The sequence below is a fragment of the Sinocyclocheilus rhinocerous genome, unplaced genomic scaffold (assembly GCF_001515625.1).
Source record: "Sinocyclocheilus rhinocerous isolate Xijiao unplaced genomic scaffold, SAMN03320098_v1.1 scaffold148, whole genome shotgun sequence".
Taxonomy (NCBI): domain Eukaryota; kingdom Metazoa; phylum Chordata; class Actinopteri; order Cypriniformes; family Cyprinidae; genus Sinocyclocheilus; species Sinocyclocheilus rhinocerous.
This window is the reverse complement of record NW_015653472.1, coordinates 1,407,161-1,425,700: the sequence shown is the minus strand read 5'-3', so window position 1 is coordinate 1,425,700 and position 18,540 is coordinate 1,407,161. Positions and strand designations below refer to the sequence as shown.

The 18,540-nt window shown below is 37.0% G+C and overlaps 2 protein-coding genes and 1 pseudogene across 3 annotated transcripts; 2 read left to right on the top strand and 1 right to left on the bottom strand.

The window, feature by feature from the left end:
* Positions 1-3,058: 3,058 nt before the first annotated feature.
* LOC107716129 (SUZ domain-containing protein 1) lies at positions 3,059-12,799 on the bottom strand. Of its 2 annotated transcripts, XM_016522467.1 has the most exons (5): positions 12,742-12,799; positions 11,702-11,862; positions 10,087-10,136; positions 9,716-9,985; positions 3,059-4,972 (listed from the first exon to the last, which is right to left on the bottom strand). In XM_016522467.1, the coding sequence occupies exons 2-5, from the start codon at positions 11,750-11,752 to the stop codon at positions 4,858-4,860; spliced, it is 486 nt and encodes a 161-aa protein (XP_016377953.1). In that variant the 5' UTR covers positions 11,753-11,862; positions 12,742-12,799; the 3' UTR covers positions 3,059-4,857. The 2 variants fall into 2 exon arrangements, with proteins under 2 accessions (XP_016377953.1, XP_016377952.1); XM_016522466.1 differs by lacking the exons at positions 9,716-9,985; positions 10,087-10,136; positions 11,702-11,862; positions 12,742-12,799 and adding exons at positions 6,805-7,074; positions 7,176-7,225; positions 8,791-8,997 and having other exon boundaries at positions 3,061-4,972.
* Positions 11,959-13,707, top strand: LOC107716062 (sulfotransferase family cytosolic 1B member 1-like; annotated as a pseudogene).
* Positions 13,708-14,106: 399 nt separating this feature from the next.
* On the top strand, positions 14,107-16,824 carry LOC107716128 (transmembrane protein 82-like). The gene is given in 8 exon segments (XM_016522465.1): positions 14,107-14,244; positions 14,378-15,025; positions 15,144-15,230; positions 15,452-15,524; positions 15,669-15,846; positions 15,940-15,966; positions 15,968-16,358; positions 16,622-16,824. Coding segments are annotated over 6 exon segments (954 nt in total). The 5' UTR covers positions 14,107-14,244; positions 14,378-15,025; positions 15,144-15,145; the 3' UTR covers positions 16,822-16,824.
* Positions 16,825-18,540: the final 1,716 nt, after the last annotated feature.

Here is an 18,540-nt window from a genome sequence, read left to right as displayed (position 1 = left end):
CAAAACGAAAAATCAAGAATTCGGCTTCATTTATTGTTATTACGTTCAGGGATAGAAAACGAATAAGCAACTTGAATTTTCGATCTCTACTTGTGGGCGGGAATGACACACCTCTCTCTACTGATTGGTCAACCAAACATTACAACATAATAATAGTCCTTAAAAAACATAATAAGTGTCATCTATGGATTCTTAACATGTTTATTTCTACTACATTTGTTTCTCTTTCTCTTCATCAAACAGCCAGATTAACGAATGGCTTGACACGAACCGTACCGAAGCAGAGCCTAGACAGAGCTTTCTTTTGTGTAGGCATAAATTCTGCAACCTACCCGTGAAATATTAGTTTGTCATAAATATTAATTTACTTCGCACCTGCACTCACAACTACCTACTAGCCTACATCTTTGTCACACTGCCTGATTTATTATAGCTAACCACCTATTAAAATCTGTGTGGCAAAGCTGCACGATGCACTGCAGCGTGGGGATAATGTATTTTAGACAAGCGCAGACCACTATTAATTTATGTGAACAAAGGTAGTTTTAGACAATAAACTGAGTTTATATAATTAATATTTAGTATTGGCTAGCTAACTGATGGCATACAAAATTGTTATTTTCTCTGCCAACTAAACCAAAGTCACAGAACCGTTGTGTGACTGTCTCGCAGCAGGCGCATAGAGTGGTGTATCATTCCTGAATTAATCAGAGTCTTTGAAAAACCCATTATTATTCAATGACCAGTTATTATAGACTGCCGCTTGATTTTATTCCTAAATGAATGAACGAAGCATTTTGAACGAATTGATTGAATAAAGGGCTCCTTTATTAACACAATGACTTACCGCCACCTAGTGGCGATATTACTTTCATAATTCAAGTATCATTTTATTTTATTCATATTTCTGTATTAAAAATGTTGTATAAGACATTAATCTCATTTCATTATACATTTGTAATTGCTATATAATTGCACATACAGCCGTCTGATCAGCATTAAACCGTAAATACATCTAAAAGCATCTTCAGACGCAGGTTCTATATACTGATTTAATTGGTAATAGCCTCATATTATTCTAATGTATTTGATGTAAGAATTTAACATTAAAGATGACATACAAAAAGGTAAAAGGTAAATAAATAAAAAACTGAAAATCAGTTGCCCCGTATAGGAAAGTTAATTTCTGACACTGCTGACACTGGCTTATTGTTCGAAGTGTTATTTCAGGGTTTGGATATGTTCTTATAACTCAAACGAGTTCACCTTCAAATCATGACGTCAAATTCACATTTCACTAAAGTCAATCACTGAAACAAGCACTCTGAGGAACAAATAGTTCCATGCCAGTGGGATAACAACATATGATTTCCTAAATTTGTATAAAGTGCCCTATGAATAAAACTCAAAATAGAAAAATAATAGATGTGCTGTGAAGGTAAATTATACAAAGCCATTTCTTTTCATATCTGTCATATTATTTAAGTTCCTCCATTGTCCAAAACGCAGCATATTGTCTAAAACAAAAGTTATGACTGTATGTTCACATAAATTGATAGAGGTCTGCGCTTCACTACAATACATTCTCCCCACGCTGCAGTGTGCCGCGCAGCTTTGCCACACATATTTTGATATGTGGATAACTATAATAAAACGGGCTGTGTGCCAAAGGACCAAAAGGCTCTGCCTCTGTACGGTTTGTCAAGCCATTCATTAATCTGGCTGTTTGATGAAGAGATAAAATGTAGTAGAAATAAACATGTTAAGAATCCATAGAAAGGGAGGACTATTATTATGTTTTTTTTAGGACTATTATTATGTTGTAATGTTTGGTTGACCAATCAGCGGCGAGGGGCGTTTTATTCTCGCCCACAAGTAGAGATCAAATATTCAAGTTGTTTATTCGTTTTCTATCCCTGAACGTAAAAACGAAAAATGAAGCCAGATTCTTGATTTTTCGTTTTGTTTGAACAATTAAAAAATGAAATATGTTTTTCATTTTTTAGGTTTCAATATTAAATTAAAAAATGACTGGACGGAAGATACCCTGATTCAGGAACTTGGTTTAATCCATCGGTTGTTAATTGAATATCGGTGGATCTTAACGTGAGCTTGCCGTTGATCGTAAGAAATGGGGCAGGGTTTATGCAGACTAAATGTTGTCAAAATTTTCAATAAAACACATGGATAAATTGTTCACAAAAAGATCAATAACATGCATTTAGAAAATAAGGTAGAATTTTTTATTTAAATGGGTCATATGATTCTACATGTACTTTTACAAGTTGTTTGAACTGAAATGTGTGTTGGCAGTGTGTGTACACAACCACCCTATAATGATAACAATCCACCCAGTGTTTTTTTTTTTTAATCTGCTCATATCTTTACCCCTTTCTTAAATTAAGCCGATCTCAGAGGCCTGTCTGTGTGACGTCACAAAAACAGGCCCCTCCCACGATAGTTTGATTGACAGTAGCGTTTCAGCACAGAGTGGACTGGCGTCTTACCTTAGACCCACCCTGAGTGAGCTGTCATCAGTCCGCCATTAGTTCACCGCTGGAGCAGATGTAGACAAGAATGACTCCTAAGCGATTGAGGTGTTCTGTTGTTGGATGTAATAATGAACATAGCAGTCGTCATTTACTCCCGACATCTGAGCCATCTGAGCCGCTGAAGACGCAGTGTATTACTTTGTTTTTGAAGAGAATGGGCCCCCGATCTACATAAATGCGTCTATGTTCGTGCAAATCATTCGTGATCCAGCTTCACCTACAGAAGAAGTGAGTGTAAGGTTTTTTTAATGAATCTTTACAAATCGCCTTCCATAATAATGTGCTAATTAGCAAGTTTCATGATGAATGCGACTAAAGTAAACAGTCCCTCAGAGAGCAGCTCGGAAGAGAGGGGCGGGGTCAGCAGAGCTCATTAACATTTAAAGGAAAATGCTACAAAACTGCGTGCTCTGAAAAGAGCTGTTTTTGACAGGGTAAAAAGGTGTTTTTTACACTACCATTGAGAAATTTTAACCAAACTATGTTATAGACTTTTCATTAAGACCCTAAAGAATCATATCAACTTGTGGAAAAAGGGCATCCTATGACCCCTTTAATGCTGACTTTTAACCATTTTGGATATATAGTTGCTACTGGAAGGACTAGTTTGCATCATGTGTCTGCAAACAGTTGGATGCCATTGGAGGTAAAAGTAAGAATTCCCCATTTAAAATCATTGAAAGAATTGAAACAATTAAATATTTTCAAAAATGGTCTCCGGAGACATTATTTAAAAAGTCTTTATTAAATGGGCATTTTGAAAAGTATTTACAGACCGATTTCTGTGTTCTCAGGCAGGCCATGACAAACCCGTCTGGTCTGATTTGTTACAGCACAATGGGTGAACAATGACATGTCAGATTAAAGGGTATTTCCATAAACTGCATGAGGCAGAGATATCACTCATGGATAGCACAAGAGAGTAAGTTTTAGGAAGAAAATTTAAAAAAAGAAGAAAAAAAGGGCAGGGAGTTACAGTCAAAAAAAGTAGTATGGCTCTTAATGTATAGACACTGTATTGCGAGAACCAAAGCAACTAGGCCAACTTAACACTCCATTAAAGTTGCATTGTTAAGCCACCGGTGCGACACACTTCTCTCTTAGGTTTTAATAAACGTTAAATAATCTCTTATAGGACATTCTGTAATCCAGTCAATGTTTTTCAAATGATCTTGAAGCCATACTTCATGTAAACTTAACATTGCACCATCATTCAGTTAAAAACCTATCCACTGATACACAACTTCATTCATCCACTCATATTTCCTCACAACAACCTGAGTTCCTACATAAGTAAAAAAAAAAAGAAAGAAAAGAAAATGGCCAACAGCAGATTTGATGAGAAAGTGAGGTGAGAGGAGCCAGCGAAATCATTCCTCCCCGCCCCCCTTTACTCCCTTCAGTTCTTTCCAGCACAAGGAATATTTACACAAGTCATCTTTCCACTGGATTTCACTTTAAATGCAGAGGTCTAAAAATGACCATTTTAAATCATATAAAAGGCATAGAAACGGTTTAAAAATGTGATTTGCTGCTCTCGTTTAATACTCTACTAGTTCTTGTTTTATTCTTCTTTATGTATAAATCAGGACAGTCAGAGGAAGACCCATGAGTAAAACAACAAAAAAGAGATAACTGTAAACAAAGACCTTAAAAGTCAGCTTGAGTTTCCACAACATACCCTCACTGTTTCTTACCCATTTAAAAACATATGGCAATTAGCAGACCGAGCTAGTAATAACCAAAATTAAAATAAAAGACAAACACAAGCAATACAAAAGCTTGAGAGAAGAGTGTGGAAGAGAGGTCTGAATAATTAGTGATATTTCTAGAATTATTGCTGAAGGAAGCTGGTGCCTCATACCATCCTTTTATGGGTTCTAGAACATCCAGCACTTGTTTTCTTCTGTTTCAAATGTCTCTTCAGAGGGCTTGACTTGACAGGCTGGATGCCAGTGACGGCTGAGTTACGTGAGGAAGGGACAATAGTTCTGCAGTTCGGTTTCATTTCTCTCTATTTTCGTTTTGATTTTGAGGGCTGGGGGCTGGACATCACAGTGAGCAGTGTCCGGAAGCGAGGTCCTCATCACAGTGTAAAAGCGGGGAACGTTCCCCATTCACTCCTCTGGATCGTGTTTCTTTCCCCAATTACATTCCACACATGCTGTGCTAGATTCGAGAGGGTTTCATACTTATTTGAAAAACAGCCCACATCCTAAATATGGATAACATTTTTTTGAATTTCAACAGTATTCTGGGAGACCCACTATCGCCTCTCCTTTTCTCCCAGGAAAGGCTGCTATTCCTATCTGCGCTGGTGTTGAAAGCCTTGTGTACCATCTGGACCTGCTGGCTGTCGAACCACATGGTTTCCTGATCTGTTTTCCTCTGAAAGTGTATGGCTGCTTCCACGTGGGGATCTGATTGAGAATAGACAATATGTAAAATACACAATCAAAAATATACTGAGCATTTTACCATATTTTAAAAGCAGCCATTTGTAAATAACTAAATGGCTTGAGCCTTGGTTCTGGAAGTCTCCACAGAGATTTCAAAGTTTTCTTAAAGGGGACATCGGATGCAAAATGAACTTTTACATGGTGTTTGCATATAAACGTGTCTTAGCAGTGGACACAACCATCCTACAATCATAAAAAGCATTCACTGCTTTTTTTTCATCCCCAAAAGACCTAAACAGTCTCAATTATCAAGTCGTTTTGATTTTCATGCCCCGCCCACAATCGCTGACGGACCCCGTATTAGCAAATTTCCGCTCTCAGCCAGTTATACATTGTCCGCCATTTTCTCCGTGCTCGAGCAACTGTAGCGATGACTATAAGCAATGCAGGTTTTTTGTAGTTGGATGTAAAAGTGAACTTAAAGTCTTCATTTTCTCCTAACATGAGAGCCACTGAGGACACAGTGGATTAGTTTTGTTACACAAAAACAGAAGAGAGGGGTGAAGTGAGCAGTAGCTCATCATTTAAAGAGACATGCACCGAAATGGGTCGCTTTTCTTTGGAATTTTAACCAAAGTATTTTGCTGACATTTCATTAAGACCCTAATGAATCATACCAACTTGTGGAAAATGGGCCATTCACACAGAACATGTTTTTGCTTTGAAAAATGTGAGATGTGGGCAGTGGACTGGGGAAAAAAATGCAAGGTCAAGAGATGAGTTCTTTAAAGGCTGAACTTATTTTAACTGGAAAAGTAGCACAGTAGAATGCAAAAATGCATCCTATGTAGGGGTGCAAATGAGTGGAAAATTTCCAAAAATCCCTGGAAGATTCCAAAAAATCCTGGAAAGTTTCCAAAATTTCTGGAATGTTTCTGAAATTTACTGGACATTTTCCACCTTTTTGCAACCCTGATCCTATGTAAACCAGCCTTAAGCCATGAACAAAAATCAGCTCTGCAACAAATTACAACTTTAATAACTCTAATTAAAAGTATGTGAAAATTGTGTACAATTCTTTGAATTAACTATATGCCTTGAAATGCTGTGAAATTTGTAACTGATTTAGAAAAGGCTTATGGCAAGTATGAAAATAAATATATTTTGCTTCTTGCTGCAAGGAAAAAAAAAAAAAAATATATATATATATATACACTACCATTCAAAAGTTTGTGGTCAGTAAGATTTTATGTTTTTAAAAGAAATGATCAAATTGATCAAATACTGTAAAGACAGTAATATTGTAATTAAATATTATTATTAAATATTACAATTTGAAATCACTTTTCTATTTTAACATTTTAAATTGTAATTTATTACTCTGATGGCAAAGCTGAATTTTCAGCATCATTACTCCAGTCTTCAGTGTCACATGATCCTTCAGAAATCATTCTAATATGCTGATATGCTGCTCAAGAAACATTTCTTATTATCAGGGTTGAAAAACAGTTGTGCTGCTTAATATTTTTGTGAAAACCTTAATTTTTTCAGGAATCTTTGATGAATAGAAAGTTAAAAAAAAATAGTATTTATTTGAAATAGAAATCTTTTGTTACATTGTAAAAATCTTTACTGTCACCTTTGATCAATTTAATATTAGTATGCTAAATAAGCACACTACATCGAGGATCTTCCCATAATCCACAACATAAATCAAAGTTCTTGACTCCGCTATTATGATGCTCACTTATGGTCTTCTACAGAAGCTTATCAAAAAAATAAATTAAAATATAAATCAATTTAACTTCCAGAACCATGACAGTTTCGCTCTAATGAGCGTGTCAGTATTTTACCGGTCTGAATTGGGTCTCTCCTGTGGCGTGTCATCAGGAGTAGCACTGCCAAGGATTCTCTTCCTGGCCTCTGCATATTCTGCCTCTCGCTGAGCTAAGGATTTTACTTGTGGGGAGGGTCGAGTCTGCGTCACAGATGATCCTAAAGATCCGTTACTGGAGGGTCGCTTTAAAATACGAATCTGAGGTGGGGGTGCTGCGGGGAGGGAGTCATCCTGGATTACGATGGCTGTTCTCATCGGAGAATGGCTCGAACTGCCACTTGAAAGTCTGGAAGAGCATCCAAAAAATAAAAAAATATTTTTTTAAGAGTAAAACAAGCAACACTGAGCAAAATATAGACTCAAAAACTAAAGGATGACCAGACACACCTTTCTTTCTGACTGATTCGAAGCTTTTCCTCTAGTCTTCTTTCCATTTCCTAAGTCAAACACAAAAAAAATGAACACTTCTACTGGAAGAATATCTCATGAAGTTATCTTATAAAACAGTACAGGCGGGCCGCTTCAAGGAGGAGCCTCTGAAGCAGCAGCAAGTTTTCAATTTCACAAAGTTATTTATATATCCTTAGTGCAGTGGCTAAATTAATGACATGGCCGAATTACAGAGTGCTGCTTGAGTAGGTAGACAATATGAGGCTTTTCTAAACAGAGACTTGAGGGAAACATTCAAATGGAGGGAAAGATGTGTTTACAGAGCCTAATGGCTGGGGTGTTGACGTCACTGGCAGACAAATACTGACATAAACTCTTTAAAAAGTCTCACGTTTTAAAAGAGCTCAATATTTGAAAGCAACCATGATACATGGTCACATTTTGCGTGCTCGCTCTCTCTCGCTATATATATGCTACTAAATGAGTAAAGAAACGCGATATTAAATACCAATGAACTTTTTCTGTCAAGGGCATATTTAAAGTAACAGCTCAGACCAAAATAAGAAATTCTGTAATTTATTCTTCCAAATTTCGTTGTGAAACTGTATGCATTACTTTCTTCTGTGGAACATAACCGGAGAAGTTAGGCAGAATGACAATCCCAGTCACGAATAACTTTTTATTGTATTGAAAACAAATCGCAATGAAAGTAAATGGAGACTGAGACTGGATTCTGCCTCACATCATCTATTTCGCTCTACAGACGAAATAAGGCCAGAAATGAGAGTAGACGACAGATTTTTTTTCTTTTTTTTAATTGTTAAAAAGCGATTATTTTAAATAGATCTACAAAACAATATTAACGCTCATGAGATCCACACATCTGTACCATCCGAAAGTTATAACAAGAACGGAGCTTATTGAGATAAACCTTCCATTTTTAATCTAAATCACTACAGATACTTAACTAAATAAAGCGATGTTGATTTGCAAATACATTGTTCCACAGTATCATTGACAACAGACCCCAGGACAAACTTAAAACTTGTGAAAACCGCCTGTTGACTGTCTGAATGGAGACTATCCCACTTCGATATTCCACTGCTTTGAAACCGTATTTCCGCATAAAATCAACTCATACAATTCTACACGTATCAAAAATACACAGTCCCTTCTCTACGACATCCAACAGGTCTCGGCCCATTCGGCAGCCATCTCTGGTTTCTTATACGGTGGCAAAGAAAGATTTTCCCCTTTTTATTCATCAGAAGTTGCCCCGGCTAACTAGCATTAGTTAGCAGGCGGTTTCATTTCATTACGCCATTTGCTTTGAACACAAATTGTTTTACGTGACGCACGAACGTGTCGCTTCACCAACTGCCATTTTCAAAATATTTTACCTACTGGTTTAAAATAAGAATTATACCACAACATCTGATTTGGGACCAGTTTCCCTTTAACTGCGGCCTACCGCCCAACTCTAAATATACAGGTGTGACTAGCGCGCTAGCATGAGGCCGGTGGTATGAATCAGCCTAATGCTCCACGCGAGGCTGTGCACATTGAAAAGACAGTTTGTGGAAGAGAGAAGGAAAGCTTTTCCTATATTTACCCCACTATCGGCGGCCTCTTCCCAGCTCTCGGCGACCTCCTCATCATCCATGTTTCCACTCTTGGCTAACTAGGGGCTTCCCTCAGCCCACACGCTAACGCACATTTTCCCTCTACAGCGTCAATGAGCCGCTTAGTGTTACACAGTAGCGCCATCTGCTGCTGGGAGGATAGAGTTACAAAAATGCTAAGAATCATAAAACAGTGTTTACACAGTAAATAATAATAATAATAATAAAGCACTAGTTTAACAACAAAATGCACATCACGTGCACGGGCTGCTACAGTCCAGGTTTCTCAAGGTATGCACATTAAAAAAAAAAAAAAAACTAAACTACAGCAATGGTTTATTCATTTTTCAAATGGTTTATTCATTTTCTATTTTCAATCTGCTTAATATGACTCACCATATGAGGAAACAAGTAACTAAATTACTTCCTGACACTAAACATAATACACATCATATGGGCTCGGTTCCTGTCTGCCGTGCTGCTGAGAGGTTTGCGATTGTAGCTCCGTGTACCTTTGTTTGTATGTAGGAATCTTACTATCACTCTCTGTTGTTTAAACTGCTAAAATATAACTTAATTCTCACCATAATTTTTTGCCACATCCACATGCATATTTATTTGAGTGGTACCATTTTTAAATGGTAGTTTTCTATATAACACCAGGGATGCAGAGCACATTAGTAAGGCCGCTGTATGCAGAGCGGTAAGGAAAGTGTGCCTCGCTCTCACGCTCTTTATGAGAATTTTTGATGGAAGGGTAGTTCAAGATATATGCCGTACCCACCACCACAGCTGTTACATTTATTTGGTCATCTTTAATACAAAAGCAACAGTTATTCTTTTTCCTGTTGAATTTTAATATTCTTATACTTGGTATTGTGGCCGTCTCCTCTTCTGAGCGTGTCAGTATTTTACCGGTCTGAATTGGGTCTCTCCTGTGGCGTGTCATCAGGAGTAGCACTGCCAAGGATTCTCTTCCTGGCCTCTGCATATTCTGCCTCTCGCTGAGCTAAGGATTTTACTTGTGGGGAGGGTCGAGTCTGCGTCACAGATGATCCTAAAGATCCGTTACTGGAGGGTCGCTTTAAAATACGAATCTGAGGTGGGGGTGCTGCGGGGAGGGAGTCATCCTGGATTACGATGGCTGTTCTCATCGGAGAATGGCTCGAACTGCCACTTGAAAGTCTGGAAGAGCATCCAAAAAATAAAAAAATATTTTTTTAAGAGTAAAACAAGCAACACTGAGCAAAATATAGACTCAAAAACTAAAGGATGACCAGACACACCTTTCTTTCTGACTGATTCGAAGCTTTTCCTCTAGTCTTCTTTCCATTTCCTAAGTCAAACACAAAAAAAATGAACACTTCTACTGGAAGAATATCTCATGAAGTTATCTTATAAAACAGTACAGGCGGGCCGCTTCAAGGAGGAGCCTCTGAAGCAGCAGCAAGTTTTCAATTTCACAAAGTTATTTATATATCCTTAGTGCAGTGGCTAAATTAATGACATGGCCGAATTACAGAGTGCTGCTTGAGTAGGTAGACAATATGAGGCTTTTCTAAACAGAGACTTGAGGGAAACATTCAAATGGAGGGAAAGATGTGTTTACAGAGCCTAATGGCTGGGGTGTTGACGTCACTGGCAGACAAATACTGACATAAACTCTTTAAAAAGTCTCACGTTTTAAAAGAGCTCAATATTTGAAAGCAACCATGATACATGGTCACATTTTGCGTGCTCGCTCTCTCTCGCTATATATATGCTACTAAATGAGTAAAGAAACGCGATATTAAATACCAATGAACTTTTTCTGTCAAGGGCATATTTAAAGTAACAGCTCAGACCAAAATAAGAAATTCTGTAATTTATTCTTCCAAATTTCGTTGTGAAACTGTATGCATTACTTTCTTCTGTGGAACATAACCGGAGAAGTTAGGCAGAATGACAATCCCAGTCACGAATAACTTTTTATTGTATTGAAAACAAATCGCAATGAAAGTAAATGGAGACTGAGACTGGATTCTGCCTCACATCATCTATTTCGCTCTACAGACGAAATAAGGCCAGAAATGAGAGTAGACGACAGATTTTTTTTCTTTTTTTTAATTGTTAAAAAGCGATTATTTTAAATAGATCTACAAAACAATATTAACGCTCATGAGATCCACACATCTGTACCATCCGAAAGTTATAACAAGAACGGAGCTTATTGAGATAAACCTTCCATTTTTAATCTAAATCACTACAGATACTTAACTAAATAAAGCGATGTTGATTTGCAAATACATTGTTCCACAGTATCATTGACAACAGACCCCAGGACAAACTTAAAACTTGTGAAAACCGCCTGTTGACTGTCTGAATGGAGACTATCCCACTTCGATATTCCACTGCTTTGAAACCGTATTTCCGCATAAAATCAACTCATACAATTCTACACGTATCAAAAATACACAGTCCCTTCTCTACGACATCCAACAGGTCTCGGCCCATTCGGCAGCCATCTCTGGTTTCTTATACGGTGGCAAAGAAAGATTTTCCCCTTTTTATTCATCAGAAGTTGCCCCGGCTAACTAGCATTAGTTAGCAGGCGGTTTCATTTCATTACGCCATTTGCTTTGAACACAAATTGTTTTACGTGACGCACGAACGTGTCGCTTCACCAACTGCCATTTTCAAAATATTTTACCTACTGGTTTAAAATAAGAATTATACCACAACATCTGATTTGGGACCAGTTTCCCTTTAACTGCGGCCTACCGCCCAACTCTAAATATACAGGTGTGACTAGCGCGCTAGCATGAGGCCGGTGGTATGAATCAGCCTAATGCTCCACGCGAGGCTGTGCACATTGAAAAGACAGTTTGTGGAAGAGAGAAGGAAAGCTTTTCCTATATTTACCCCACTATCGGCGGCCTCTTCCCAGCTCTCGGCGACCTCCTCATCATCCATGTTTCCACTCTTGGCTAACTAGGGGCTTCCCTCAGCCCACACGCTAACGCACATTTTCCCTCTACAGCGTCAATGAGCCGCTTAGTGTTACACAGTAGCGCCATCTGCTGCTGGGAGGATAGAGTTACAAAAATGCTAAGAATCATAAAACAGTGTTTACACAGTAAATAATAATAATAATAATAAAGCACTAGTTTAACAACAAAATGCACATCACGTGCACGGGCTGCTACAGTCCAGGTTTCTCAAGGTATGCACATTAAAAAAAAAAAAAAAAATTATATATATAGCACATATAAAATGAGCTTCACCAGAAGATTACGAGCTGGCTTATCTTTATCCGGAAGCTCTAAATAGTGCTTCGTGCATATGGTCAATTAGAGCTAGAGCGGGTGGTGAAGTAGCCTACTGGACAAGTGTGGAGAAGTTCAAGGCGTCAAAGGAGGATTTGCTCATTGCCATGTATGCCATGTAAAGTGCAAAAGACTGAAAACAACATGATGAAAACAACACAATGCAATTTAAATAAAAAATCATCTCGTAAAAGGAACTACATGGACACAAGAAGTAGTGGATAGCATCCTGAATGAAGGAGAACTTCATTCGAAATTGCACGAAAGTGCAAGCGTGTGCCCACTCAGGTGCGCATGCCATTTTTAGAGATGACCTCTCTTGATGGTTCAAGTTCTGGTATGTTTAATAGAACCAAAAACTGTTTAGCAACACACACACACACACATATATATATATATATATATATATATATATATTATTAGGGCTGGTAATTTAACGTGTTAATTAGATTAATTACAGTGAAAAAGTGATTAATAAATGGCACCTACTGGCAGTTTTAGTTTATTATTTAGAGTATCATTTCATTAAAGAAATATTTCATATTTCCATAGTAATAATAATAAAATTAATAAAATTAATTATTAAAGGTATAGTTCACCCACCCAAAAATGACAATTGCGTCATCATTTACTCACCCTCATGGTCCAAAAGAGTAAATGTAATAAATTTTATCAAATAAGCTGAAGCTACTTGTTGTAATGTCTGTTTGATGCTTTACACAACAATGACTTTAAATTATCTTTTGGGAGTAATTTCTCAGCCAAATGTGATGTGCGATTAATTTGCGATTAATTAGATTGATTAATCGCCACATCATGTAATTAATTAGATTAAACATTTTAATCGCTTACCAGCCCTAATATATATATATATATATAGAGAGAGAGAGAGAGAGAGAGAGAGAGAGAGAGAGAGAGAGAGAGAGAGAGAGAGAGCCAGAGCCTATATATAGGTGTATCTTATTTGCATATTTAAATATTACACTCCAATGTTATAGGTATAACTAAGCTGGAGGTTATGGATCCCCCTCGTGTTATCAAAACTCATCTTCCCATCCAGCTTGTGCCTCATTCTTTCTGGGATGCTGGTTGCAAGGTTAGAAGGTTAGATTTCATGGGCTGTATTGAAAAATACGATATTATGTGAATGCCAATTCATTTTCCCATAGGTTATATATATGGCCCGTACTCCGAAAGACACTGTGGTTTCATATTATCATTTTGACCGAATGAATCTTCACCAGTTAGAGCCTGGCCCTTGGCCACAATATCTGGAGAAGTTCATGTCAGGGCAATGTGAGTCATGCATGCTGCAGTTGAAAGATACTGTTGACCACAGCAATTGCCTTGTTTTGTGTAAAATGTGAATGCGCTTAATTATGATCTTGAATGAACTCCTAATGACTGAATCATTTTTTCAGTGGGTTGGGGATCCTGGTATGACCACGTTAAAGGATACTGGAGGGAAAGGCATAACAAGAAAATCCTTTAAATATTCTATGAAGACATGAAAGAGGTCAATCAGATCAAACATTGTTTACAAATGAAAACAGCCCGAAAACAGTCCAAAACTAACAAATATTTCAGTGGATTTTGATGTGAGAGGACAACAGGGGATGGACTTTTTCATTGGAGGAAGCGTTATTATGGACGCATATTTTGGCCAGAAGCAACTTTTTAAAGTTAAAATGACTTGATGGATTTGTTTCTTAAAAACATGCAGCTTTTCACTTCACAAGATGTTAATGGACTGGAGTCATGTGGATTTCTTGTGGATTATTGTGTTGCTTTTATCAGCTGTTTAGACGCTCCTTCTGATTCACTGCAGAGGATCCATTGGTAAACAAGTGATGTTATGCTAAATTTGTATTTATCCACATCTTGGATGGCCTGAGGTTGAGTAAATTTTAACTAAGGTATAATTCCTTTAACAAAGACTAATTATGAGTACTTGACTTATTTGTATAACTTGTATTTATTTATAATTTCAGGACCCTGTTCGCGAAGTTACCCACATTGCTCAATTCCGGCAGTTATCAAAAAGTACAATGAAGCATATTGTGCAAATTACAACATTTTCTGCTATGCGAGAAAACCCCATGGCAAACTACTCAACTATCCCAGATACAATCTTTGATCGTACAGTCTCAGAGTTCATGAGAAAAGCTGATTTTTTTATTTATTTATTTTTTTTTTAAAACTAGGATTGAGAAACATGTTATGAATCATTTAAATTTTCTTTTGCAGAATTTATATTTATTTTACTTTATAGGTGAGGTTGGTGACTGGAAGAATCACTTCAGTGCAGAAGAGGATGCTGCATTTGAGGAACATTATCTCAAAATAATGGCTGATTGTCCTATTCCAATACGGTTCACAATATGAAAGACTGAAATGGAGTGTGTCTGTTTTCTAGTCCAGAAAACAAAATTACAATTTCCTAAATAAATTATAAACTATTTAATCCCATATGTTTCTATTTTGCCTCATAAAGTACATTGTTGGGCAACAAACTGTAATATAAATGTACTACTCTGGATGAGTGGTAACTGTTGACTGTTCAAAGCTCTTGAATCCAGTGTAAAGTTCAAGTCCCATCATAAAATCTCTGGAAAGTATACATAATATATTAACGGAAATGAAAATAATCCCCAGCAGAGGGCAGAAATGTAATGTTTCTTTATTTCATATTTTTACCATTTTGAATCAGGAACAGGCCTCAGAAATAATTATGGAAATACATTAATATATTAAAACTTTGTGGCTGTAGAGAAACAAATCATACAGTTGTAAAAACTGATCAAGGATTAAGTGACCTTTGAGACTGTGCTACCAAACCTCCAACTCTCATATCTGCACTTGATAAAGGTTATACATGAGTGAGGATCGCAAACAACGCAACTGAAAATAACAAAACAAGGTCAGTAATACTGATGCTTTTGATTTAAGATTTCATTTTGTTTTTTGTGTGTGTGGCCAATTTGACTAGTATCTGTAAACAGTTCACTGGCGCATTAAACAATTTCTCACGTACATAGGCATGTTGTCCTTCATTTCCCGGCTTGTGCCAAGTGTTCCTACTTGGCTAACACCAAGTGCTATTCCTTTACATAGTGTTTTACAAGGTGAGTCATTAAATGAGAGTTCTGTCACAAATTTCAATAATAAAGGAGTTCATTCACTGATATAATTTTGATAACAATATATGTATTGACTTATTCACACATAAATATCTAATAATATTTAAAATACGATCTGTTGGTATAATTTTGCCTTTTCTGCATTGTGAAATTATATATATATATATATATATATATATATGTCTTGTGTTTTATGTTAATCACAGGGCTTGTGGGTGCTTGTGGAATCTGGGTTCTTCGTAACCTTTTAAAAACTTACTTGTTTGTTGAGGCACAGAGGTTAGTTATATGTGCTATGTTGTTTAACCCATGCTGTATGGCTGAATATAATAGATATTTAATATTATATAATATTTAAATAATAAGATACGACGTTGATGTTGATATGATGTTTTTGTACATTTCTCTTGGCTGTCTTTTAAGTATTGCAGATCCTGAAACAGACATTAAACGAAGGAACAGACTAAATGGTGGACTAATAGAGAAAATTCAGTTCTGGATCCTAACAGTGCTTCTTTCTGTTGTGGGGTCTCGTGTTGCATCACTAATAGTTTTAGAGTTCTCTCTTAGAGCCATTTCAGCACGGATCACAGGAGGATCAGTACGAGCATAATTGATTTATGACATTTAATACATTTGTGCATGACAACTCGTTATCATTCTAGATAAAATGTTCTTGTTCTTTTTTGTTTAGGACTCAATAATGGACCCATTGTTACTGCTTGATTATCCAGTGCCAGTTCTCCTTGGGCTGCGCACTAACCTGCAGCCTTAATTTCCTCCATGAGGGGGCACCACAAGGCTGGCTAAGCCGCCTCCTTGCAGTTGGACTGAGCTGGTTCTTGGCAAGCAGGTGCAGCAGAGTATGGCGACATGTAAATACAATGTATCCAATACACAGTACACAGCGCTATTGTGGACTTTGCATTGGACTATTAACCACTGGCACTTCTATATTAGCCTGGCTCTGCAGTGCCTTAATTATAACTTTTAGCGTATCTGGAATTGCTGCCATATCAAACATAAACCAAAACTTTCTATCAACCACTGAGGCTCTGAGATTTTGGACCCCACTCACAATATGCTACACTCTGCTGGTTGTGTACATGAATGGTAAGGCAATCAAATGGTAACACTTAATGGTTTTAACAGTTCTATTCACTGGAAGTCAAAAGCACAGCATTTATTTAAAATTGTAATCTTTTGTAACATTATAAATGTCTTAACTGTCACCTTTGATCAGTTTAATGCATTGTTGCTGAATAAAAGTATTAATTTCTTTTTTTTTAAAAACAACTTTTGAACAATATTGTAAATTTTATGCCAACACTGGCCATCATTTGAGTCTAATCATAAGTATATAATCAATATTTCAGAGGATCGACATCAATCGCCTGGCCAACAGATTCTCAATACAGTCGTTGTGCACCTGGGTGGGCTTTTCGTGTTACTGATTACAGTGGGCAGCTGGTCAGATGTACTCCATGTTCTAATCTGCTTCATTGGTGAAGCTGCGTGCCTGTTACCATCTCAAGACCTTTTGGAAGCCATATATCAGGTTAGAACTAATAATTAATTGCATTTGCTGATCTCTTCATCTGATATATATATATATATATATGCCTACACACACACACTTTCTCTACAAAATACATTTAAGAGATGCGCTTTTTAAGTCCTTAATATTTAAAGTCCATTTAGCTTTACTCCCTTAACATTTTAGTACTGCATGAAAAATCTTATGAATGCCTTCCATCGTAATAAATATAGCTATCCAATACCTTTATGTATACGATGAATTGCATTCATTCCCTCTATACCTAAATACATAATTTTGTTTAATCAAGAATATAATTAGAGAGAACTTAACGTGATTAAATTACATTTCACTTCTTGCCACAAACGATATTCATTTTGATTATCTATGACTTGGATATAGGAACAGTAACAAATAGTTGTATTTGCTAGGGTCACCCAGGCATTATAATAAAGATAACTAATACATCAAAAACAGTTCAAAGTAGCAATTACACTCACTAAATAATTGCGTGTTGTCTTGTAACATTTTTGAGCCCATTAAAAGCAACCAAGCGCTAAAGTTGTTAAACTGAACTTGAACCCAAAATAGCTCCACTGGAAACAAAATGGCCGCGGCGCTGTCATTTCTTTTGTTGTGCTAGGTTTTTTTCTGCACTAGGTTATGCTCAAAATGGCGTCATATTTCAAAGAACATTCTTTCGATAACTGGCGCCAAAAATTAACAACTGAACATTCACGAACATCGAGTGTGTGGTCTGTTTGTGACGCGTAAATCGTTCTGGCATGCAATCTGCAAGTGTTTAATTCTCCACGGTCTCCAGGATGTTTTAAAGCGCTCAAACATACAAGGACAAAACATTTCTCTCAGACGCATTCCACATTCTGTCGCTTTTTTATATAATCCAGTTGTTTCCTCTGTCGAATAAATACATTACAATTATTTTTTTTAGCAATTTAGTAAAGCAGTAAATGTCTTCATGTCCTTAGAAGTTTGCCACACCGTCTTGTGGTGTTTAGGAGCAAGAAGAAAAAAAGAACATTGTTGTCCAAGTATCCAGGGGAATCATTTATTGTATAACATGCAACAATATTGTTTAGGCCTAAAGTGCGCTTTTGTATTTCCAACGTGCAACCAATCCCAAATCCAATCCCAAAAGCACTGTCAAAGAATTACATTTTATTAGTTCTATTCCATATATTACGGATTTAGGCAGATCCAGAAAGTCCAGTGAATTCCAATGAAGACTCGAGACTGAATCTGAAGATTATGTGGCTTGCTCAAGATCCAGCTTGAGAACCAGCTCCACCTCAGTACAAGTTCCAGAATTTTCTGCCAGTCAGAGGGTTTGTAATTGCTCTTTGTCAAAACTCTATGTGGGCGTGTAAAGCGCACGCGCTATTCATCCATTGCGGTCCCCGTTTTGCCGCATTCTGGCGCATGCGTGCATCAAATCATACGCCTCGTGCATAGTTGGAAAAGAGTAAAATGTTTGTTTTAATAAAGAAATGTTATATGATTGGACATTATCTTGGGTGTTTCTTCAGGACACCATTTGATTGCCACAAGCTAGTGATTAATCATCGCCTTTATTTACATTTTGGACAGTTGATCCTTGCTGTAAACAGACTACTGTCATTAATTATTAAGCTTACATTCGACGCGATGCTTGTCTTTTCAATAACTAATCATGCTAAAGGCATCCTTCTCGCCGTTGTAGTTAAGACTGGGAGATGTCCGACCACTAATCTCCCACAA